This window comes from Miniopterus natalensis, chromosome 3, assembly GCF_054644295.1.
Source record: "Miniopterus natalensis isolate mMinNat1 chromosome 3, mMinNat1.hap1, whole genome shotgun sequence".
NCBI lineage: Eukaryota > Metazoa > Chordata > Mammalia > Chiroptera > Miniopteridae > Miniopterus > Miniopterus natalensis.
Window position 1 is genome coordinate 85,981,219 of NC_142083.1, and position 25,109 is coordinate 86,006,327.

The 25,109-nt window shown below is 40.5% G+C and overlaps 2 protein-coding genes across 2 annotated transcripts in view; both read left to right on the forward strand.

Moving 5' to 3' along the window:
• ZC3H7A (zinc finger CCCH-type containing 7A) overlaps positions 1 to 14,540 on the forward strand; it is a 36,936-nt gene extending 22,396 nt beyond the window's left edge. Inside the window, exons 11-23 of the mRNA XM_087815650.1 lie at positions 422 to 486; positions 1,328 to 1,514; positions 2,269 to 2,430; positions 3,077 to 3,273; positions 3,531 to 3,631; positions 4,088 to 4,269; positions 4,876 to 4,952; positions 5,897 to 6,030; positions 6,435 to 6,540; positions 9,284 to 9,392; positions 10,878 to 11,011; positions 12,531 to 12,694; positions 13,621 to 14,540. Coding sequence (XP_087671776.1) covers positions 422 to 486; positions 1,328 to 1,514; positions 2,269 to 2,430; positions 3,077 to 3,273; positions 3,531 to 3,631; positions 4,088 to 4,269; positions 4,876 to 4,952; positions 5,897 to 6,030; positions 6,435 to 6,540; positions 9,284 to 9,392; positions 10,878 to 11,011; positions 12,531 to 12,694; positions 13,621 to 13,810 — 1,808 coding nt within the window. The 3' untranslated portion in view covers positions 13,811 to 14,540. The remainder of the gene's footprint in view (positions 1 to 421; positions 487 to 1,327; positions 1,515 to 2,268; positions 2,431 to 3,076; positions 3,274 to 3,530; positions 3,632 to 4,087; positions 4,270 to 4,875; positions 4,953 to 5,896; positions 6,031 to 6,434; positions 6,541 to 9,283; positions 9,393 to 10,877; positions 11,012 to 12,530; positions 12,695 to 13,620) is intronic.
• A 4,160-nt stretch (positions 14,541 to 18,700) lies between these two features.
• TXNDC11 (thioredoxin domain containing 11) overlaps positions 18,701 to 25,109 on the forward strand; it is a 58,136-nt gene continuing 51,727 nt past the window's right edge. Inside the window, exons 1-2 of the mRNA XM_016197599.2 lie at positions 18,701 to 18,987; positions 24,269 to 24,485. Of these exons, the coding sequence (XP_016053085.2) occupies positions 18,728 to 18,987; positions 24,269 to 24,485 (477 nt within the window). The 5' untranslated portion in view covers positions 18,701 to 18,727. The remainder of the gene's footprint in view (positions 18,988 to 24,268; positions 24,486 to 25,109) is intronic.

Here is a 25,109-nt window from a genome sequence, read left to right on the forward strand (position 1 = left end):
ATCGGCTGCCTCCTGCATGCCCCTCCCTGAGGATCGAGCCCGCAACCTGGGCATGTGCCCAGACCGGGAATCCAACTGCGATCTCCTGGATCCTAGGTCGATGTTCAACCCGAGCCACGCCAGCCAGGCTCTTAGTCTTTTTTTAAAAATAGTCTCGCTTGGTAGGCCTTGCCTGAGCTTCTCTTTCTGAAAATAGCTTTTCATTAAAATATATTTTTTTTGGTCTAAGGGTTTTTTTTATGTCCTTGGTTTCTAGAGGAAAGGAAAAACTCCATAGCCCTCTTTGAGTGTCAGTCATGAGCAAGAACACTCCTAGGATTGGGATGAAAAATAACATGGGAAGCCAGTCAGCTACTAGCCCTGATGTTTTTATTACCTGATTAGATTGAAAAGGTCTGTTGAAGTTTTTTTATTATTTTAGATCTGCCCACCTCAACTTCTAGAGAGGGAACATCGCTTAACAACAGTAATTCTTCCCTTTTACTTGTAAGTGCCAATTCCTCTTTTGTAAATACATCAGTTAAATTGAAAATAGGTCTTTTACTTAAGTACCTGAGTTATTTGAGTGAACGTGACATCTCCCTGAAATTTTGTGTGTGCTGTGGGAATTTGTGTTAGAATAAGACTCTTTTGGAACATCCAGTAATAAATGCTCTGTGTTATATTATAAGACTGAATCTGTCATAGCAAATTAACCTCTATTGCAGACATTGTAAGAGACTTTAGCATTGAGTAAACAAAACAAAGAAATACAGTTGACTCTTGAACCATACGGGTTTGAATTGTGAGGGTCCACTTACACCACGTAATTTTTCCAATGAGGTTGGGAGTCCGTCGACATGGAGGACTGACTGCATGCATTGATCTAAGGGGCTTGAACATCCTCAGATTTTGTTATCCTCAGGGTTCCTGGAACTACTCCCCTGAGGATACCGCTGCACAATTGAAGTCTTTGGAGAGTCAAAAGTTATATGTGGATCTTTTACTGCTTGGGGGTCAGCCCCCTTATCCCCATGTTGTTTAAGGGTCAACTGTATTAAGATCAGGGCATGTAAAATGTGTTTGCTATGAAACAGAACAATTACCTGTTACATTTAACAACTCATGGAGGGTCAGAAAAAGTTGGGGAGGGGCATAGAGACCCAAAGAGAGGAAAATGTACAAAGAAACAGTTTTTAAATAAAACCTCTTTAGAGACAGAATAGTACCGACTTCAGTCTGTGAAGAATGTCTGATTTTTAGAAGAACTTGTTTCCTGCTCTAGTGATAGTGCAATCAATATTTGTTGGCTGTTTTTTGTTTTTTTGTTTTTTTATTCTTCTTGCAGATGAATGGACCAGGAAGTTTGTTTGCTTCTGAGAGTTTCCTGGGAATTTCAAGTCACCCTAGAAATGACTTTGGAAACTTTTTTGGAAGTGCAGTTACGAAACCACCTCCATCAGTGACCCCAAGACATCCCCTTGAAGGAACCCATGAATTGAGACAAGCTTGCCAGATCTGTTTTGTAAAATCAGGTCAGGACCAAGCAAGCTGTGGACAGTATTGAACTAGCAACCTGAGAGTTCTTAGGAATTTGTAAATACGTGTGGCAAACACCAGCTATTGTCACTTTTCAGTCCCTATTTGAATTCTTTATAAAGAAGCCACAGTTACTGATTTGGGGCCTTTTGAGTCTAATAAGTTTCTGCCCTTATTTGATATAATTTTCTTTATTAAAGCATATGGAATAGAATATCTGAGTTTGAAAGCTTATTGAGATTTTTATGAAATTGTTTATGTTCTAAGTATATGTTTAAGAACATGGTCATTTTCAAGTAGAGCAAGAACAAAAAAATATTATAAGACCAGTATATGATATAATGTTTATAGAAATGCAAGTACTTTCTGTTGGCTTATTTCTTATCTTTACCCCTATATTAAGCAATTTAAATTCAATTTATTCTCAGTTGAAACACATTCTATTCCCCAATTCATTTTTTTCTCTTAGTTTTATATTTAATAATGTTCTTTATAAACCATCAGAGTTCCTCTTCTAGTAGTTTAAATAAGGGTATATGCTGGGAGGACTGGTATTGAATAGAACTTTGTGTTGTCTAACAAACAGGAAAAATTACTTTAGTAGCTTGTTTACATTTTGGTGTTATGAGAATGGGATTTTTGTGGGAATTTAGTAGTCAATGAATCTGCTCATATCTGTTTGTAAATGTGCCTGTAAAATGAAATTATACTTCTTGTGCATATGAGCAATCCTTTTTACATGTTTTTCAGGCCCTAAGTTAATGGATTTCACATACCTTGCTGATACTGATCATAAATGTAAGAAAGATATTTTAATTGGTAGGATAAAGAATGTCGAAGATAAATCATGGAAAAAAATACGCCCAAGACCAACAAAAACAAATTATGAAGGACCTTATTATATATGTAAAGGTATATACTATAATTACTTAGTGCACATTACATAAGTGATAAATGATGTGCTGCATTTATTATAATGGTTCCAGGATTACTGTTACTAAAAATGTTTAAATAGAGTTAATTGCTGGTTCCTTGGATTGAGACATTAGTATTTTTTATATTATTTTTACCTTGGTTTTAAACTTCTTTTGTGGTGTATATTTTGTAGCTATATATGGATCCAGGACTTTGACCAGGTTTTAAACAGAAACCGTTTCAAATTTTATGATTTGGCCTAAACAGAATCAGAACACTGAACTAAGGCTTTGAAAATATTGTTCTTTAAGCTGCTTTGGAGAGAGCTTGGTATTTTTATTTTGTTAAGCCATTTCATCTGAACAAACTTTGAATATTTCTAAATAATTTTTTAAACTTAGGTAGAGTATATGAGCATATCAAGGCTTTTTTTCCCTGTCCAGAAAAAATAATATGTATTTGTGGTGCTGGGTTTTTGTTTCAGAGTTAATACCATTTCTGGATAGGAACATGGGTATTCTTTGAACCTCTCCATGAATTGTTATAAAAATTCAAATGATGCCCTAAACGGATTTAATATTCATTGGCTTTGAAAAACCAGTGGTCCACATTATAAATGTCTTTTAATTCTCTGTCTTTCTAGATGTTGCTGCTGAGGAGGAATGTAGATATTCAGGCCACTGTACATTTGCTTATTGCCAAGAAGAGATAGACGTCTGGACACTGGAGCGGAAAGGGGCATTTAGTAGAGAGGCTTTCTTTGGTGGCAATGGAAAGGTCAACCTTACCGTATTCAAACTTCTGCAAGAGCATCTTGGGGAATTTATATTCCTTTGTGAGGTGCTGTCTCAAAACCTTATTTTCTGCTATAAAATTGGTGATAGTTTCTGACTTGAAAGCCCAGCAGTATAGGTCCTGCTCAAGCATTCACTTGGCAATGGTAGCTCCTATGATTATCCAAAAGATAGTAATGAACATTAGTCGGTATAAGTATATAATGTATAATAAGTGTATAATATTAAAACTTAAGAAATAGGGTACAAAAGTTATATTTGTGTTATGTTTTTGTGATAATTTTTCTTCTCTGTTTGTTCCAGAAATGTTTTGATCATAAGCCTAGAATGATCAGTAAAAGAAATAAAGATAATTCTACTTCTTGTTCTCACCCGGTTACAAAGCACGAGTTTCAAGACAATAAGTATGTTGCTAGTTTCTAATTTTTATTGTGACAAAATAGATTTTTTTCTTAGCTCCAAATAAAACCAGACTACTAGTATTCGCCCAGGCATTCCCCCCCTCCATTTGTTGTTTTGAAAAACAATGACTATTTAAAAATGTCTGTTAGTAGATTTTTCTGGGCTTTTTTTTTTTTAATGAATTATTAAATTAATTCTTTAATACAGAAAAGCATTATTGATTTTTAGCTGCTCATGACATGGATTTAGGTGTTATATGACTTAATGAATTAATTATCCTTCCCCCCAGTTAGTCCAGCAGTTGTGTACAATGATTTATTTTTTCCTGATAAAGATTTAAAATGTATTTTTAGTCTAAACTTGACATTACACACACACACATATATGTGTGTATATATATATATATTTCTTTTTAATTTATAGCAGGCAATATTAAAATGTCACTATTTTCATCTTAGGTGCCTTGTCCACATTTTGCGAGAGACAACAGTAAAATATTCCAAAATACGTTCTTTTCATGGTCAGTGTCAGCTTGATTTATGTCGACATGAGGTTCGATATGGCTGTTTAAGGGAAGATGAGTGCTTTTATGCTCACAGTCTTGTAGAATTGAAGGTCTGGATATTGCAGAGTGAAACAGGTTGGTGTGTGTGTCTGTGTGTGTGTGTGTGATTGAGATGTGTCTTGAGCAGTCTAGTTTTTTTTTAAAAGATTTTTATTGATTTTTAGAGAGAGAGGAAAGGAGAGGGAGAGAGAGAGAGAGAAACACTGATGTGAGAAACATTGATTGGCTACCTCCTGCACACCCCTCTACCAGGGATCGGGCAACCTTTCAGTGCACGGGATGACACCCGACCAACAGCCTCACCAGCCAGGGCAAGAGCGGTTAGGTTTGATGAAACAGTCTCGGAGGCCTTTCTCTATCACCCTGATGTGGCAACCCTGTTGATTTTGCCTTGAGCTTTAAACTGTGTGATTACCTTTCATTTTTAGAATGGCCTGCTTTTAGTATGATCTCATGTAATTAATTACTGGTACAAGTTCATGCATGTAGTATGGTTTTGTGAGGAAGATTCCTTGAAAAACACCAAGAGCTCTATTTGTAAATATCATGTGATGTTCATTCCTCCTTGGCGGTAGATTACACAGCGTGGAATAATTAGGAAATTGTGAGTCAGACTGTGATATCTGATTGGTGGACTGTTATTACATAAAGAACCTAAAAGAAGGCTTTTACATTTCCCAGGTATCTCACATGATGCTATTGCTCAAGAATCTAAACGATATTGGCAAAATTTGGAAGCAAACGTACCTGGAGCTCAGGTATTTTCTCTTGTGTACTTTTTGCATTTCGGATCTTTCTGGAATGGCCTAATGGATGTTAATTGTTGGCAGAGGCAGTTCATACTTGCAGTCATCCATTACTTTCTTAATATCTGTTGAGGAATTCTTAGTGTGAAAAAAATTTCTGAGTTTTAGTTGGTTATCATAAAAAATTGGGCATCCCATAATACAAGCCAAGAGTATAGGACACAATTTTCTTTTAATATGTTTTTATTGATTTTTTTTTAGAGAGAGAGGAAGGGAGAGGGGGAAAGAGAGAAAAACATCAATCAGCTCCCTCCTGCACGCCCCCTACTGGGGATCAACCCTGAAACTTGGGCATGTGCTCTCACTAGGAGTCAAACCAGTGACCTCTTGGTGTCTGGGACAATTCTCAATCAACTGAGCCACCCCATCCAGGACCAGTTCTGTTTTTCAACCTAACTGACAGAATGATTGAGATTTTAGGCTTTGGGGATTTTACTATTATCCAAAAAAAAATTTTTAAACTTCATAATTAATATTAATTGGTATAAGTATATGTGTATAAGTATGTGATCATACTGAAACTAAGAAATATTAGGGGTACAAAAGTTATATTTTGTATTATTTTAGGGAGGTGGATTGTGCTTGCAGTTTTGTTTTCCATCTGGCACAAGTACCTCCTCCTTCTCCCCCCCAAAAACTTCCAGTCATCAATTCCAAAGCTGACTTTTATAAATTGAGGTTTAGTGTCTCTAATCTGCCTTTTATTGTATTCTCTTGTATTTGGGTGGAGAATTGGAGATTTAGTTATCACATCGTATATCTAATGGTCAAATCATCAAACCAGAGAAAAGGAGATAATTTTATGTTATGAAAAATAAATGCATGGTGATTCAGTATTTTATTCTTACAAAACTAGTTTTCTGTTAAAATTAAAACTGATCTTTTAATTGTTTAAGGTACCTGGCAATCAAATAATGCCTGGATTTCTTAATATGAAGATAAAATTTGTGTGTGCTCAGTGTCTGAGAAATGGTCAAGTCATTGAACCAGATAAAAACAGAAAATATTGTAGTGCAAAAGCAAGGCATTCGTAAGTAGCGTGTGTGTGTGTGGAAACAATACCTATTTCATAATGCTCTGTTTCATAGGTGTAAAATCATACATGTGAGAATTTAGACTTTGAAGAGGGAAGAGGAAAGATAATTTAGGAGTAATTACAAAGAACAAGGAAAGATTTTTTTAGGCTTTAGCTAAGAATTCAACAAAATAGTGTTTTTCTTATATTTTATCAGTGTTTCATTAGGATTTGTAGGGAATGTTTGTGTATAAATATCAACAGGAAGTGAAATGACAGCATCATGAGGCATTTCTTTTAGAAGGGTTGAGAAGAAAAAAACAACCTCTGGTCCTTTAGGTACAAACTTTGTACCTGTCCCTTTATATTATGCCTTTTGCCAGTGTTTCTTTGTTTTTTCTGAACTCCATTTTTCTTAGGTGGACCAAAGATCGTCGTGCGATGAGAGTGATGTCTGTTGAACGTAAGAAGTGGATGAACATCCGTCCTCTCCCCACAAAGAAACAAATGCCTTTACAGTTTGATGTACATACGTAATTTTTAAGCCACTTTTTTTATTAGGCATTTCAAATTATTAGAAAGTAGTAGTAATTCAGATTGAAACTGGCTCCCTTTAAATAATGCTCATCGTAATAATTAAATTTAAATGGTTTTCTCTTTTTTCCCTCCTTTTAGTATGTGTGTGATTCTGGGACAGTTTTCAGATGGATTGGAATTTTAGGAGTTACTTGGAAAAAGTAAATAGAAAATCAAGAAAAAGAGACTTGTGGGCATGATTTAAGTTATTTTTCAGAGGAATTACTTTTGGGAGGGCATGGAAGAGAATTTCATTTAAATTTGATTCCTCAGCTTTCTTATCATACCCAAGGCCTTCTATATTGTTACGAATGCTGTGGATGAGTTGTTTTTATCATGCCTGTTTCTTTCACTGAAGCAGTGGATACTAACTAAAAGATACCCCACTTGATAGGACTTCTAAAAATAACCCAGAGGAAAAATCTTCAAAGTTAGAAGACATGTTCCTCAAAAACCCTTAGAATGAAAATGCCAGACCAACTTAATATTAGAATAGCGCTTCCTTCACGAGGTGGCATGTTTCAAACCTCGGTACCCTCTGGTGCCTTATATGACCTTGAAGATGATTGTCCAGGCAAACTCTGAGCTGGCTGTGGACTGTCCTCTTCACAAGGGAGTGGGTCTGGAGGGATTTCACCAAGTGAGTTAATGGACAGGGACACTGGAACATTGACAGGTTTTAAATTTTCTGCCCCAGTGGGGGAAATATGGAGAGAACCTTTTGCCCAGAGAAGCAGGTCAGATGGATTGCAGAGTCCCCTGGGTAAAGGAAGCCTCCCTCTTTGACTTGTCAGAAAGTGTTGAGGAAGAGACATTAATATCCCATCAACCAGAGTAAAACTTCTGTAAAAAAAGTTTTGTGAAACTTAGGTTACAAGGTCAGTCTTGGAAAGAGGTGGTATGTTTGTGTTTCATCCACAGTGGTTTCAGTCTCATAGATTTGGGTGATTTAATCAGTGGGGTATGTAGGAGGGAAAGAAGGCTGATTGGAACCATTGATATTTTGGGCTTTAAAAGATGGTTGGAGATTATGGGTAAATTCCTACTTTGTTAAAGCAGACGACTGAGAACAATTCTAGTTATGAGGCAGCTGCCTAGACTACTGGTTATACTAAAATCTCGGATGTGGTATAGTGCTGTACGATGTTACAGTAGCTTATTTTCTTTTTTCTCTCTACCATACTAGGCATTGCTTAGGGATCCTTTCTGTAAAAGAAGAAATAGAGAGAGAGAGAGAGTGTGTGTGTGTGTGTGTGTGTGTGTGTGTGTAGGCAGGCAGGCAGGCAGGCAGTGTGGTAAGGTGGAAAGAGAATGGGCTTCAGAGTGCCAGAAGGGCTCTGGTCAAGTTACTCAGCCTCAGTTTACTCATTTGTAAATGAGAATAATTATATAATAGGGAAGATTACATGAGATGGTATTATGTAAAAACCCAGCAAAGTGACTGGCTTTCTCCTTTGTCTTCTCTTCTTGCTCCTAATCATGGAGCTTTAAAGACTATGGTAGATGTTTCCCTAGTAAGTCACAGAATGTTTTATTGACTACTGACTTAATAAAGAAGATTCTAAGGGGAGGGGTCACTAACCTCGGTCCAAGAGAGAAAACATGTAGTGTTTAGGGCACTACTTTAGATTTTTAGCAAAAACTGATGCTAAGCAGCTAATATTGTGTAAGCTAATACATAAGGTCAGCTCCTGTTGAAATACAAATAAATAAACCAAGATAAGCTAATGAATAATTGTACTAGGATTTATGTTCTATAAAGACAAGTATATATATTTTTTAAAGGTTGCTTTTTATTTTGTTAATCCTCTCCTGAGGATATGTTTTTATTGACTTTCAGAGAGAGAGAAAGAAAGAAAAAGAAACATCGATTTGTTCCACTTTATTTATGCATTCATGGTTGATTCTCGTATGTGCCCTGACCGGGGATGGAACCTGCACCCTTGTTGTATCTGGACGACACTCTAACCAGCTGAGCTACCTAGCCAGAGCTGATGGAGGTTTTCTTAGTTCTTTATAGTCAAGGTTCCTAGGAAGTCTGCTGCGTTCTGCTTATCGCTTTATTGTCCCACCAATATAATTGAATTTACTTTGTAAAATAAAATGCATATAACCAGAAGAGGTATTATTTGAATGCTGTGTAACTGGATGGCCTGGTTAGTGCAATAATCGTCTTTAGAAAATGCATATCTAGTGACTGATGGCCAAGGTTCACTGCCAGTGTTGGTCATTAGTAAGATAAATGCCCAAGATTTTTATTATTTTTTGACACTGTTTAATACCTTTGGAGTAGCCTGCAGTTTCTTAACTGCTTCCCAAGTGCTGAAAAGGAGGCATCCTGGGTGGTAGGTCAGGGAGAATAGGAGCTATCAGAGTGAGGGACCAGAGATCTGCACTCAGAGATAAAAATGATGTATGTTAAAAGCAGTGAGTTTGTAGACATTTTCTTGTAAGAAAATGTTCCACATTCCAGTTCATACTTTTCTTTCTTTTGGAAATGTTTGAAGTGAAAAGCTTAATATCATCTCATGTATTTTGGGCTTGTAGTCAGTTTGAATAGAATCAAATCAGTCTTATTTTAAAATTGTATTACTCAGCATTAGCATGGATAATAATGCTTATTTTGCTTAAATGTAAAAATTACGCAGTTTTACCAAGTGTACTATGTTTTATATTCATATTTTTTATACAGCTGTGCAATCATATTGCTTCTGGGAAAAAATGTCAATATGTTGGAAACTGTTCTTTTGCTCACAGTCCTGAGGAACGAGAAGTGTGGACTTACATGAAGGAGAATGGGAGTAAGTTGATGTTTTAACTGTGGTCTTGACATCCGTGAAATCTAGCTCGCCTGAAAGTTTCTTTCCTCTCTGAAAATATGCCAGCTTGCCATGAACAGAGAAAGCAGTTTGCATCTGAAACAATTGTACCGTTTTATCAGTGGAGCAGAATCCGACATCTGATCTGTGCTTTGGTCAGATTTGGATACAGATATATAGGTTTGCATCCTTTGATGTCGTAGATCTGTTCCTGAGTAATGGTCTGGGGAAGTCAGTCCTCCCATGACTGCTTAAGTCAGAGCATCTGCTCCTATTGCGAATAGTCACCCCCTGAATTAGATTAGAACCGGAGGTTTCTTCAAGGAGGCCTTACTGGTAAAACACGCCCAGATTCAAAGGCCCAAGGAGAGAAAGTGTATCTTGGTCAAACTTCTAGTTTACTGTGGGAGTCTGAAAGCCTCAGGCAACTTTTCCCTTTTGACCAGAAAATATTTTATTACAAGGATCATTGTTCTTTAATCTTAACTGATGGAAAGTTACGGACTGCAATCTCTGGATTACAAGAACCAATTAGGTTTAAGCATGTCACCTGCTGTATTTCAACGTCAAAATTCAGTGACTTGTGTCCTCCTTGCTGTCTTGCTTGGACTAGGGACATACTGGCAACTGGGGATAGACTTGGCCACACATACCCCTCTCCCCCTGGGGACATTGGCAATATCTGGAGAAATTTTTATTTTGGGAATGTGCTGCTGGTATCTAGTGGGTCAAGTCCAGGGATGATGTTAAATGCACACAGGACAGCCCCCAACAGCAAAGACTTATCTGTCCCAGAATGTCAACAGTGCTGAGGTTGAGAAACCTGGTTTTAGCACTTGACAGTATGCAGAGTGCACCTGTTCTTACATAGGAAGCAGTTTGCAGCCACTTCCCAGGACCTGGTCACAGTTGTGTTGTAAATTGTACCCCAGCATGTCAGTCCTTTGGGACTGTGGCTTGACTGATGGACTCCCATCAGGGTCAGAATCTTGGTCCCAATAGTAGTATGTTTTCCTTTCTCAGTAAGCAGTGAGGAGCGTATCAGCTCCAGGCTCCCCCAAGCTGAGTAAGTAGCTTGTGTGGTTATGGCAATGATAACAAGTGTTTAATGTGGGCACCATGAAGCTGTGCAGAGGCTTTTTGTTTTTTTTAGTGGTACCCTTATAATGGTTTCTGAATTTTAAACACCCCCCACCAAAGTGTCTTGCAGATGCAGGGAGGAGTTAATTAATTTTGAAAACTAATGTTTGCGGTCTAACAGTCCTGAATTTGATTCTTGCCCATGAGAGTTCACCTGCTGCTTGGATGTGGACCGTCTCTCCCTGTCTAATATAATCAGTTTCCATTCAGCCTCTCGCTTTTCTTTTGAAAATGTATGCTGACTGATAGAAAAATGTGCATGATCTTGCATTTATTTAAATGGTATATTTAAATCTTTGTTGCTGAAAGTGATTCATTTTTTTTTAGTACAAGATATGGAGCAGTTTTATGAACTATGGCTAAAGAGTCAAAAAAATGAAAAAAGTGATGATGTAGCCAGTCAGTCCAACAAGGAAAATGGAAAACAAATTCATATGCCCACAGATTACGCTGAAGTTACTGTAAGTACCGTTGGTTGCCTCACCTCTCCTTTGCTTCCAAGCTGTGGGCGGAACCTTTCTTTTTTCCCCACCTCCTCTGAAACCTGGCTCCATCACTCGCTCCCTGCCCTTTTCTAGCATCTTCATTTCATCTTTCTCCAGTGGCCTGCTGCTGTGTCAGCTTAAGTCTCTTCATTCTGAAATCTTTTCCTTGATCTTTTTTCTGACTTTGGAGCCAGAGAATTTTAAGTCTAAGTCCTGGTTCCTTTCTTACTAGGCTGGGCAGATTATTAACGATCTCCGAGTGGGGTTGCTGTGGTGGGGAAGTAAAGTGTAATGAATCGGTACACTCATCCCAGTGCTAGGCCACAGAAGGTGCCCAGGACCTGTAGCCCCCCCAGGTCCTCTCCTTCCCCGCCTGCAGTCTGGCCTCTGCCTCCAGGGTTCTATAGAGACATTAAGTCACCTGTGGTCTTTTACTGTTGTGGTTTTCTTTAAAAATTTTCAGAAAACTAAGGAGGATAATATAATGAATATTTTGAGCCCACCATCCCAAGTGAAGTGATATTAATAGTTTGTTGTATTTGCTTCTGTAAGATAAATAAAATGGTACAGATAAAGTTAGAACCCCATTTGTCCCTCTTCCCAGAGGGCCCAGATCTGGTGTGTATTTTTCCAGGCCATGTGTACACATCTTTGACGTATTTACTCCTAATCTATAGTTCTGCCTGACATGTTTTTTAAATTGACATAGGCATATGTGTTATTCTGCTACTTGGTTCTTGTTTTGCTTTTTGGCCCCTCTACACATTGATTTAGTCAGATCCAGGTCACATCCGTGGCCTGGCCTTGCCCCATGCCTCTGCTTGTGTTACACCCTGTGAATCTGCCCTCTCTGTGAAGACTCAGCTCTGATTCCCTTGCTACCTTTTCTTAAGTCCCCCTTGGGTTCCCAGAGCAGGGCTACCCATGCTTCCTGGGTCATGAGATCTACCTGGGTGTTTAGTAAGATAGATTGTCATCTGTATCCCATGCATATCGAATCAGAATCTCATGAGAGGTCTCCAGAGTCTGTTCTTTATTCTTACCCAGTGTTGCAATGATCCTTACACAGGGCATTTGGGAAATACTACTTAGGCACTTAAAGCTTGCATCCCCCTGGGGGTTTACTTACTTTCTGCATTTCCTCGTGGTGCTACTCCTTCCCGGAATCCTTGAACCTGGCCCCTGTCGTACTGACAGACATCCTTGTGTGCACACTAGCTCCTGTCATCTCTTTGCTGGAGACTTCCTGGACACCTGGCTGAATCCATCACCCCTGTGCTCTTCTTCCTGTGCTATATGGCACGCTTCTCAGTGTTGGCATCCTTTCATTGGTCCTGCTTCTTACTTTGCATTTTATGTTCTTGCCCAACTTTCCCATTAGATGGTCTGGGTCTTAGTTTGGGCGGTTTTTAGTCTTCCTGGTGCCCTTACCTGACTGTGTGTGAGGGACACACAGACACCTGCTGATGGGATAAATGTCTTTTGTGCTCTTTAGGTGGACTTTCACTGCTGGATGTGTGGGAAGAACTGTAACAGTGAGAAGCAGTGGCAAGGCCACATCTCCTCAGAGAAGCACAAAGAGAAGGTTTTCCACACTGAAGATGACCAGTACTGCTGGCAGCACCGCTTTCCAACAGGATATTTTAGTATTTGTGATAGGTACGTAGGTTTCTTATTTCCCACATGAAAAGTGCTGGTCTCACATGACTTTGCCGGTCATTACATCAGTAGACAGAATATCTGGGTGATGTCTTCTAATCTTAGAGGCTTAGATTTGGGCTCAGAGCTTTAGTTGCTCTTTGAACATTTCTTCATTCTTCTGTGGTTACAGGAAAAGATTTTCTAGTCTGCTGATCCCAGTTTGAAATGTCTTAACATAACCGAATAGAGAAGTATGTTCATTCGAGTTTGCCCAATTTTTAAATTCTCAGCCGTGATTGTCTAGCCCTTCACCACAACCTTTCTTGTCATAGATGTTCATCAGTTTTGAAACCGCCTTTAAATATTTCAAGTGTAAATCTGAAACTAACTCGGGTGAAAGGAGAATGTATCACTCTTGTGTTTACATAGATTAATTTTTCAATGGCAAAGGAAATAACTTTGAGTTGCTTCTCATTTTGTTAAAATGCTGTTAATATTTAATTTCTAAATTTAGATCCACATGATACTTAAAACTGTCTAAGGCAGCTTTTACTTAGTGTCACTTCTGATTTCTCTATACAGCATCAAGAAGGATTATAGTTCTCCCCCTCTCTGCCCCCTGATTTAAAAGTATTTTCTCTCTCCTTTTTTTTAAATGAGTTTTTTTGCCAGATTACAAAATTGGGAAAAGTTCATTTTAATCAATTTATTTAAAGATTCATTTGTTTAGGAAAATGTTTGAATTGTAGCAATAAGACAGTATTTTTCATTAAATACATTTAAAAAGCTTAAAGTATATCTGTCTCAAGGCTGTAAGATAACCACTTTTCTAGACTTGATTTTCAACTAAAAGTTATATGCAAATCATAAAGCTAGTGAAGTGTACATTTTAAGATTTTCATAAACAACTTGTGGACGCTTATAAAGCTGACTTGTCCTGACAGGTATATGAGTGGTACCTGCACAGAAGGGAGCAGCTGTAAATTTGCACATGGAAATGCTGAACTTCACGAATGGGAAGAAAGAAGAGACGCCCTAAAGATGAAGCTCAACAAAGCAAGAAAAGATCACTTAATTGCCCCAAATGATAATGACTTTGGAAAATATAGTTTTTTGTTTAAAGATTTAAACTAATATGCTGGCTTTTATGTATGTTACCTAATCAGAGCATTGACCAGAAAAATTGAAAGTGTTCTAAGGAACGTACCAGAAGAGCTGCAGATTTTCTGCTTGTATTGGCGTCTATCCTCCCTCCTGAGCAGCAACCCACAGTAGGTAGGAAAAAGGGCTGTTTAACAGGTCTGCCATGCTCTCATGGCACCATTGGCATCAAATGGCCAAGTGATTGCTTCCGGTTGCCATCTGTTGAACAGACTTTTGGATGAAGTGTGTTGGGGAAGAGGGTAAGGTTATATCTAGGACAACCTCTTGAGATGGTCTTTCAGATAAGAACCATGATGATGAGAGATTAAATACTTGTACTAGGATCAGAACACATGATGGATGAAATTCTTTACACATTTTAAGCAGAATGAATTTGTTTAATATAATAAAGTTTGCTACTTATCTGTATGTAGGTTGCTAAAAAGAATTTTCTTAACTCAGATTTTAAGCCAAATAACCATTTAACACTACTATACGTTAAATGGGGTATTTTTCTGTATTTGAATGTTTCACTATATAAGGGAACTGAGGATAATAATGTGCATTGAGAATATTTTGAAAAATAATCAGCTGACTCAAATTTTATTTCTTGGTCTTTTGCTGTTTAAATGATGATTTTGAAAGATTAAACTTGTACTGTTGGTATTGTGTAGTGTATGGACCAATATTGCCTGTAATAAATATTTTATATGTAGATGTCTTTCAGTTTTTGGTGTGATTCTTTCCCCACAAAGAAATGTTGAAACTGGGTACTAAACTCACAAGGTTTGACTTTTTTAATAGCACTTTTATTTAAGCAGTTAGTAACAGAATGCAGAATGCAAAATAAAGGGATCAGGAAGCCACTTTCACTTTGTCCCACGCACTAGATTTTGGTTGAAAGTGTCTTTTGTTGACTGATGTAACTCTTCTAGGTGCTCTTCTGTGTTTCGTTCAGATGCATGATTAACAAGGAGACATGGTCAGCTAAGATGTAGGCTGTGGGATTCCACAGAGACAAGTGTCTAGCACAATACCCTCGATAGATGTGTTTGGTTGTTGACAGACCACTGAAGACATGGGCTGACAGACACAAAGAAAGGGATAAGCTGTCCTTTCTCAGACTAACCTGCTTCAGAGGCTGGAACCCAGTGACCTAGGGAGAAGAGTCATTGTCAGGGTGTGGGGGCAGCTATTCATGAGGGGTTAGGGAGAATGGCTGACAAACTTTGAAGACCAGGCTCTGCTAGGCAGTGATGTACCAATCCTTGAAACCCTCGGGCTAAGTCACTTCTCACTCACCTTGAGTGAGTGGAGTTTGGGGGAAAACAGAAAAGGGTCTTTGTTCTGCTTGTGACTCCAGCCAGGGTAGAGAGTAGGGCATAGCTCCAATTAATGAGATGAGACAAGTAGAGTGTTTAGCAGAATCAAGTGCTGCAGAGTGACAAGCAAGCCCCCATGACTCCTTGAAGATTGTAGGAAAGACTCTGGCTTCTCCTCGTGTGTGGGAAGGTAGTGGGGCCAGTTTTACTTGGCAGGTGCATTAGGAGTGCATCTTATTTACCAAATAAGCTATTAGGAGTGACATTTTCTGTAGAATAGGCTGGCAGTGTTCCTGCTCTGCTAGGTCTTCCTAGTCTGATGGTGTTCATTACATTTTTTTCCTTCGTGTTTTCTTCCCATCTACTTCTGTCGTCTTTTCCCAGGGATAACAGGAAATGTTAAAAAGCTGTCCCTCGTGCTGTGTTTCAGTTTACAGATTAAAAAGTTGGTTGTCTTAACCTTGGGAATGTAGACTCGAAACTTAAGAGCTGAAGATACTGTGAGTGGTCAAGGTGAGAATTTTGTGTTTTTTCACACTCCCCTGCATTTTCTGTATCTTGGCTTTCAACCTTCTTGTGACTCTCCACTATCTTTTCAGTAAATTCCATTTCCACCTAAATGAACCAATGTCTCACTCTGGTTTGCAGCTAAGAACCCCGCCTGCCACCACCTTGGTCTCAGCATTAGGAAGTCAATGTTAGTTATTCCAGGTGAAGTCACACCTCATCCTAGTAGAGAATGGGTATGTTTGGAGGAGCAGAAAGTGGTGTGATAGGGGTGGAGGGGTGGAGGGAGTATGAAAGAGCAAAAGTCCAATCGTAATAGCAGGGGAAACAGCAATCATTGGCATGTCTACTTGGACACGTTTATGTCCACAGGATGGATTTTTTTCAACATTTAAGACATTGAGATACAGTTCACATAACAAAAACAGTACCATTTTAAAGTACAATTCAGTGGTTTTCAGCATATTCCAAATGTGCCACAATGATTACAATGAGTTTTTAGAATATTTTCATTCCTTAAAAAAACAACCCACACCTCAATCTACCCACTTGCCCTGCTTCTCAAGCCATAGGCACCTACTGATCTGCTGTCTGTATGGATCTGCCTGTTCTGTACATTTCATATATAAGTGAAATCACAAAATGTGGCCTTTTGTGACTGGCTTTTACTGACCATGTTTTCAAGGTTCATCCGTGTTGTAGCAGGTATGAGTACTTCATTCCTTTTAATTGCTGAATACTACTTCATTTTACTGATAAACCAGTTTGTTTATCCAAAACTGGCGCCCCGTTTTTTTTTTTGGCTCTTACGATGGATATTCATGTGCAAATTTTGTTGGCTGCAATAAACTGCCCTAGGCGTGTGGGAGGTTGCAAGTGGTTCCTTGCTCTGGGGGACTCCTTCCTCTGCCCAGTCCTCCCACTGTGAGGGAGGCACCATGGGCAGGCAGGCTGGTGCTGGAGGTGCTTACCTTTCTCCATCACCCTCACCCTTCCCTGGGCTCCCTGGGCCCTCTGCTCTTTGATGACTGTTTGCATCGAGTCCTCGACATTTGCTTCCACTTAGTTCCAGGGACCTGCATCAATTGGGAAACTAAAGGAGAACACTTCCCCTGGCAGTGCAGGTTTCAAACACTTCAGTTGGCCTCTTGTATTTGCTGCAGGGATAAATGCCAATTTCTGGAAAGCTAATTTTTGGGTCTTGATACAAAGTCTCCAAGAAACATTGGAGAATACCACTGTCCAGAATACACAAGCTTAGGGAGTGGGGGCTTCCCTCTGCATTTACCTGCCAAATTGTACCTTGTTAGACACATCTCATTTGTTAAGTAAATAACCTGGAAGTTTTAAAAAAATAACATTTCTCTCTGGTTCTAAGGGATATATAAAGTGTTTGAACCCTGTACTAAGTGCCAGGGGAATGTGTTTTTCAGTTTCCCAATCGATGCAGCTCTCTGAAACTTTAGAACTAAGTGGAAACGAATGTCGAGGGCTCTATGCTAACAGTTGTCTATATATATATATGCACACACATGTACACACAAACACACAAATCTCCTTGCTCCCTACTGTAACTTCACCAACTTGATCAGGTTATAGAAAGTGGCTACAAAAGTTCATATTCTGGTTGATGTGGACAAGTCAGGGCTGACCTAGCCTTGACGAGCAGTACAGCCTGACCCTGACAGACTGCTGTACTCTGAAATGAATTTATCATTGTTTTCAGAACATTCTGGTGCCAGGGCAGCAGCCAGATGTCTAGAAGGAGAAGAGGGAAGGAACCACACCTGTATGAATCCAGGGTGGCTTCCTGGCCCGTAGGGTGCGGCTCTACATTGCCACAACGTATTGTGGGTCTCGTGAGATAACCCACAGGCAGCAAAAGCACTTTGAACCTTATAAAGGCCTGTGCAAAGAACAGGTGTCAAGGGAGTGTCGGGTGGATTGTTACAGCAACCAGCTGTGAATGGGAACTGGTGACTTCGGACCATCTTTGTTTTCATTAGTAATGTAACTCGAATCTACATAAAGAAATCAAGAGAACTAGGAATGGTAAAGAAGAAGGTTAACATAAATAAAAACCCCACAAATACATATTTTCTCTTCTTTAAACGAGATTATATAAAACAATATAACACTGAATTCTTGGGTTTGTAATATAACAGATTAAAAGAGTAATAGCACAAAAAAGAGGGAATGGAGCTACATAGGAGCAGCTTCTATCGCTGGAATTTAGCATAAATCTTTAGAAATTCTGAAAAGATGTATATTGTGATCCCTAGAGCAACCTTAGAACAAAAAAGTTAAAAATAATTAAAGAAATTAATGGTATACTAAGAAATATCCACTTAATACAAAAGGAAAAAGGAGGAACAAAAAAGATGTGAGATATAGAAAACAAATAGCAAAATGACGGTAGGTTGACAGGCACTTTCCATAAATTACCTCATTTAATCCTCAAAACAACCTGCGAGCGTTACTATTACCCCATTTTACAGGCGAGCCGACCGAGACCGAGGGGCTGCTGCCGCCTCACTCCTGGGTCCTAGGGCACTTCCCGCCTCTGGATGTGTTTTCCGGTCGTTCTGCGGAGACTGTAGTGAAACGAGCGGACACGAGTTCCGTCACCGTCACGGCTCTAAAGTCCCAGTCGGCCAGGCGGGGCCTCTCCCCGCGAAAAGCCTCCGCGGGAGGCGCGGGGCGGATCCCGGCGTGGGCGTGGCCAGAGGCCGCCCGGCACCTGCGCAGGCTCCGTAGACGGGGGCGGGGCCCGCGGGATGAAGGCGGGGCTGCAGAACGTGTGGGCGGACAGGGAAGTTCGCGCCGGCTCCGAGGGCCAGGGGGCAGGACCTCCCGGGGGCCGGCCTTCTGGGCGGCCTCAGCGTCTGCGCAGACTCCGTGGGCCGAGGGCAGGGCCGCCCGCTCGGGGGCGGGCTCCGCGGCGGCGGCAGGGCTGACGTGGAGGGTCACGGTTAGCGGGCACTACGAGTTGCGGGATTGGGGAGCGACGGGCCGGGCCGGGCCCTTGGGCCCTCGGCGGCGGCGGCGGCGGTATAAAGCTGGCGACGGGGAGCATGTAATGTCGGAATGCGGAGGCCGCGGCGGCAGCGGCGGCAGCAGCGGCAGCAGCAGCGACGACGCCGAGGAGGAGGGTGGCGGCGGCGCCGGCCCAGCGGGCTCCGGCTCCCTCAGCCCGGCCCCGGCTGGAGCCTCCTCGGCGGACCGGCTCTGTCGCGGACTGCGCGGCGCCTTCCTCATGGCGCGCCGGCGACCCGAGCTGCTCTGCGGGGCCGTGGCGCTCGGCTGCGCGCTGCTCCTCGCCCTCAAGTTCACCTGCAGGTGAGGCGGCCCGCACTCCCGGGTCACCGGCCCGGCGCCTTCGGCCTGGCGGCGCGTGGCCGGGTCATGGGTTGTAGCGGCTTCCGCGGGGTGAAGTCGGACCTGACTTTGCTGGGAGCGAGGGACTTAACCCTTCCTCCCCCAGCCTGCGGCTTTGCGGGCCACTTCCCCCTCTCCCTGGCCGGCCATCCTTCCATATGGCGAGGTTTTCGGGTGCTCCTCGGCGCCCCTTCGTCCTGTTTCATACCGACGGAGGCGGTCCAGGTTCTGAGCTGCTCAGTTGGGGTTTCTTGGGGGGTGCACCTGTCACTTCTGCCTAAGTCGTCGGACCCTCACTTACCGCCTATTTTGTGTCCCTTGTGCTTCGAGTGTAGTAATTTCACAACCATTAGAGTCCCCAGGCCCCTTGAGAATTCATGCGGTCATTGATCTAACGATGATTTTTCCGCGCTTGCTATGGGGAGCACTCATGCAGCTGAGCGGTGAAGGTAAAAGTTTCTACTCACCATTTTAGTGGGTGAGACTGGCAGTAAACAAGTAAACTGAATTTTGAAGGGTTTCTGCCAGTGCTGTACGGAGAATGGAAGTAGGGAGGGTGGGGCAGAGAGGCTTTCGTAAGGAAGCCCCGTCGGAAGCTTTACACAAGAAGGGGAAGGGGCCACCATTGGGAAGAGGTGGGGGGAAGAGTGTCCAAGGTAGAGGGAACCAGAAGCGCCAGTGTCCTGAAGCTGGACAAGCCTGGTGTTCTCCTGGAACTACGGGAGGCCTGAGTAGGCTGATGCTTAATGAGCAGGAAAGATGAAAGTTAATGTGCCTCTTCTTGAGAAAGTACACAAATGCAAGATTTACTTTAAATTTCAGGAGTCTGAAATCTTTGGCCTCCCAAATCCACAGTGTATCTCCTGGGACTCCCAATTTATGTCTGTGTTGCCACTGAGTGGCATATTGGGCAAGAGGAAGATTTCAACTTGGGAAATTGTTATTGAATATGTTAAGTGCAGGGCTGTCCTGTTCATTGTAGGGTGGTCAGCATCCCTGGCTTGTGCAGATGTGACAACCAGAAAAGTCTTCAGACATTGCCAAATGTCCCTTGGGGAACAAAATTGCCTGCTTGAGAACTACAGCTTACAAGGATTTATTTATTAATTTAATGCAGAATCTGAGAGCCTCGTGTGGATCATTTAAATTTCAGTTCCCAGTAAAGTCTGGATGTGCTCTTGACCTTCCAGTTTACAGATAAAAGACATGAGTTTTGGTCACGTCACAAAACTTGCCCTAGATCACATCCACCTATTAAGTGGCCGAGCTAGAATTTGAATCCTTTATTGTCAGGTACTAGGCTCTTTACCTTGCTCTTTATCATCTTCCTTCGTCAAGGAAAATGTACAAAATATTTTATAAGGTAGAATAATTGCAAGGTGGCATTTGGGTTCAAATTAGCAAGAGATGTGTTCCTCCCTCTAAGGGTGGGGATCTTACTGACATTAGCTTGTCTGTCTGTAAAAATAATGACTTACTAGATAGAAAAGTCCTTTCAAATTGCGGGAAGAAGGAAGAGTGTAAACCCAGTTACTAGAGCAAACAGAACAAGACCCCTGCCTGCTTCAGCTAGGAGAGAGAACCACAGCTTGCCTGTCCAGCTCCTTTCTGTGCCACTGGCAAATGTGACAGTCTTTTAATAGACTCACATTGATTTTTTTTAGAGTCCTATTTGATTGAATGGTGTCATGATACTATTTTTTCGCTGTACAACTGACTCAGACATTTCTGGCTCCCCTTTTCTATTTTACTTTTAAAACCTTTGTGTTAATGAGGACAGAGGCATATGTCTCTCTTACCTCGTTAATGTTTGCTTTTTGATGCGCCACGTATTTTATCTGGCATGTTTACTTTAGGGACTGCTCTGAACAGGCAAAACTGCAATACTAAGTTGATAATTATCCTTTGTTTGGCCATCACACACCTACATTTTCCCTCAGATTACGTTATTTAAAACTTAACATGCAACTGGAATACTAGAAAAATAATGTCTCCAAAGAGCAGAATTTTGGAATTCTTGAAAATGTGTCACTCTTGCGCCACAGGGCCTTCCTCACCCCTTTGCATGACTGTCTTCTTGTCATTCATATTTTGGCTTAAAAAGATAACCACTCTGACTAAGTTTTCCACATAGCAGTGATCATTTGTGTTTTTATTGTTTGTTGTTTACATGTTTGGTCGTTTGCCTGTCTTCCTCCCTGAGAAAAATTAAGCCCTTTGAGAACATACATACTCACTGCTATCACCTATGGTATCTAGTACAGTGCTTGCAGCACAATAAGGTTTGCTCAATGAACATTTTTTTGAATTAAAGTCAGTAAGTGACTGGCTTTTTCAGGTTGTGAAGATATTTTACATAAACAAAGCTCCCTGATTGTAGGGTTAAAATGTTAGTTTGAATGAATAAATAGATTTGCTCCAACTTTTAACACCTTTATGATGTTAATAATTTTTGGTTAAAGTAGTTAAGTGATATATTTAAAACTGACTTCTTAATTCAGGAAGCTAACACCTCCTAGATGCAGAGGAGAATGTGGGACTCTTTTCCTCATACTAAATGACCCAAGGCTCTTAGAGTAGCTTAGGTCTAGGTGTTTGGTGTTTATATATATGTTTTCTTCTTTACTGTCTGCGGCATATCTCAGAGTTGTCAGCACCTTTCTTCACATTCCTTCTTCCTACTACAGTCTTCCCTTGGTATCTGCAGGTGACTGATTCCAGGACCCCCTTTGGATACCAAAATCCTTGGCTGCTCAAGTCCTTTATATATAAAGTGGGGTAGTATTTGCATATAACCTACCCACATCTTTCCATATACTTTAAGTCATCTCTAAATTACTTATAATACCTAATACAATGTAAATGCTATGTAAATAGTTGTTATACTGTATTGTTTAGTGAATGTAGACAAGAGAAAAAGTCTGTACATGTCCAGTACAGATGCCACCATGATAGGCCTACTATGTAGTACACATCAGCAGCAGTGTAACATTTTTTTAAAGAATGTTTTTGATCCAAGGTTGATTAAATCCATGGATGTGGAACCTGGAGATATAGAGGACGGATTTGTACTTGACTTTTTTCTGAGAAGCCAGATTATCAAATTTATTTGCACACATGTAAAGTTAGAACGCAATTAGAGCTCCTTAGAATCATCCCTAGTAAAGCAAATGCGCCTTCTGATACTTTGATTCTTTCTGACTGTTCTTAATAATATATGTCTGTATGGATTTATATTTAATTTCCTTTCACATATGTTCAGGTGAGGTAAGTAGGGTAGGTTTGTTCTTCATTTCACAAGTTACTGAACTTCAGAGTAACTGGAGCTGCTGAACAATGAGGATCTAACAGTGCAAAAGACAGTGTCCTTGCCCTTATGGAGTTAACGATCTATCTCCAGAGTAGATAAATAATACAAGGGTAAAATAAGTAACAGAGTGTGGTGAGAGCTATGTAGGCAACCAGCAGGGAGCTGAGAGAAAATTTCCTCAGTACCCTTCTTCAGTTAGTCTCTCCCCTGCTCCCCATTCTAGATAATCACTGATGTTGATTTATTTCATTATAGATTAGCTTTCCCTGTTTGGGGATTTCATATAAATGAATTCATATTATACAGGGTGGGGCAAAAGCAGGCTTACAGTTTGTATGGAAAGTAATACAATAATTAATAAAAAGTAATATAAGAATAAACTTTTGATGTACTCACATCTGTAAACCTACTTTTGCCCCCTCCTGTATGTATTCTTTGGTGTCTGACTTCTTTCATTCAGTGTCATTATTTTGAGATTCATCCAGTTATATATAGTATCAGTTCTTTTTTTATTGCCAAGTAACATTTAATTGTAAGAATCTACCCCAGTTTATTTATCCTTTCACTCCAGCTTTCTTATGCTTACTGTTTAGATGGTCTTTTTCCCCCCTTCCTTATACTTTCATCCTGTTTATGTCTTGATGTTTAAAATGTTTCCCTTTTAGATAGCACGCGATTGGGTCTTGCTTCATTATCCAGTCTGTCAATTTTTTCCTCTTAATTGGATGGTTTGGTCCTTTTACGTGTCATGTAATTGTTGATGTGGTTGGGTTAAGTCTGCTTTCTGGCTATTCGTTTTCCATTTGTGCCCTCTGGTCTTTGTCCCTTTCTTGGTCCTTTTCTGCCTTCTTTTGGGTTAACTTAGTATTTTTTAGGGTTCCAGTTTTGTTTCCTCTACTGGTTTCTTAGTTAAACAGCTATGATGGTTTTATTCCTTTTTAGTGCAGTTATGTGGACAACTCAGGGTGTTTAGGCCCCTTTAACTTGGTGAGATAGATGCAGCCTCAGTGAAGACCTTTTTGTCTTAATGGGAAAAGTTGTGGCAGTTCTGTGACTTGTGACTACTTTGTTCATGCTTTTCTTTTTCCTTCTGACCTCTCCTTTCTGGGAACCTCAAGAACTCAAGAAGCCTGTTTTCTAGTTAAATGGCTGTTCCTTTGTTACTATCTTTATTAACCTTTGGATTATGATATGTATCTGGGGAAATCTGTATTATTATTTAATTATTACTTTTGCCTCCATGCCCTGCATACGTAGAGGCCAACTCCAGCTAATATGTTTTGTTTTCTCAAAGTTGAATTGATTGTAAACATTTCCTATAGAAAGCTTATTAACAGTAACCACAGGTGCTTCCTCTCCTTAATTCTGAGCAAGTTTACTCGTGGCTCTGAAGCCCTGGAGATCAGTGGCTCCTGTGGAGAACGAGACTGCAGAGAGATGAAGGTGAATCTTGGGTGTTGAGGCAAGAATGTAGATTGTTCAGACATTCTCTGTTCTCCACTGCCCTTCCACTCCACACCTGGGGAGACAATATTATAGAATAACTTTCCAGCATATTTTTCATGTCTTGCATTCTCTCAGCCACATATTGTCTTAGCACAGAACATTACTTTGAGTTTCATTCTCCTTCCACATGAAGCTGCTGTTAGAAGAAAATAAACTTGCCTGGCCAGGCATGAATCAGTGGTTGAGCATCGACCTAGGATCCAGGAGATCTTGGTTCAATTCTCAGTCAGGGCACATGCCTGGGTTGTGGGCTCTATCCCCAGTCAGGGGCTTGCAGGAAGCAGCCAATCAATGATGACTCTCTCATCATTGATGTTTCTATCTCTCTCTCCCTCTCCCTTCCTCTCTCTGAAGTCAATGAAAATATACTTTTTAAGAAAGAAGAAAATAAACTCAGCAATCTTGTTTGTGTTTACTCTTTTTTAGTCGAGCAAAAGATGTGATAATACCAGCAAAGCCACCTGTCAGTTTTTTCTCCTCGAGGTCTCCGGTTCTTGACCTCTTCCAGGGTCAGCTGGACTACGCAGAGCATGTTCGCCAGGACTCAGAGGTGGTGCTACTGTTCTTCTATGCCCCATGGTGTGGACAGTCCATCGCTGCCAGGACAGAAATTGAGCAAGCAGCAAGTCAGCTTTCAGACCAGGTAATGCTGACATTTCACTTAAGAATCAAATCACTGTCAATCCTGTTGCAGAGAAGGTTGTCCCCATAGAAACATCTTACTCAGCTGGCTGATTTTGCCAACGTGAAGACCAGGAGCACTTTATAAATTCTAAAGCTTTCTATAAAGAAACAAAAGGTTTCTGATTGTGATGATCCTAGCTGGTTAGTAGGAACGGGAACAGATTTTGCATCCCATGACTAGGCCAGTGCGCATTCCAGGGTGCTGTGCTGTTTGGTTTTTTCGTGCTGAAGCAGATGGGGGACTGAAAGTCCTTGTTGAATGTCTGTTTGATATATGCTAGTTAGGTATTTTATTTAGGAGAAATTTATGCATCATGACTACAGTGTAGCTGGCTGACCTTTTAATACCTATACTTGGACCAGAACTATATTTAACAAATAATGAATGAATGCAACCTTTGTGCTAGATAATAGGGATATATAGACAAATGAGTTATCTGTGTGACAGTGGTTTTCAACTCAGTGGATCCCAGTTGCTCTTTAAAAAACAAGTATTTTATATTTATTCCTTTTTATGCCCTGAAAAGGAATTCATAGATGAGGAAACCTCCCTACACGTATAATTTCAAAATAGTTAATTTAA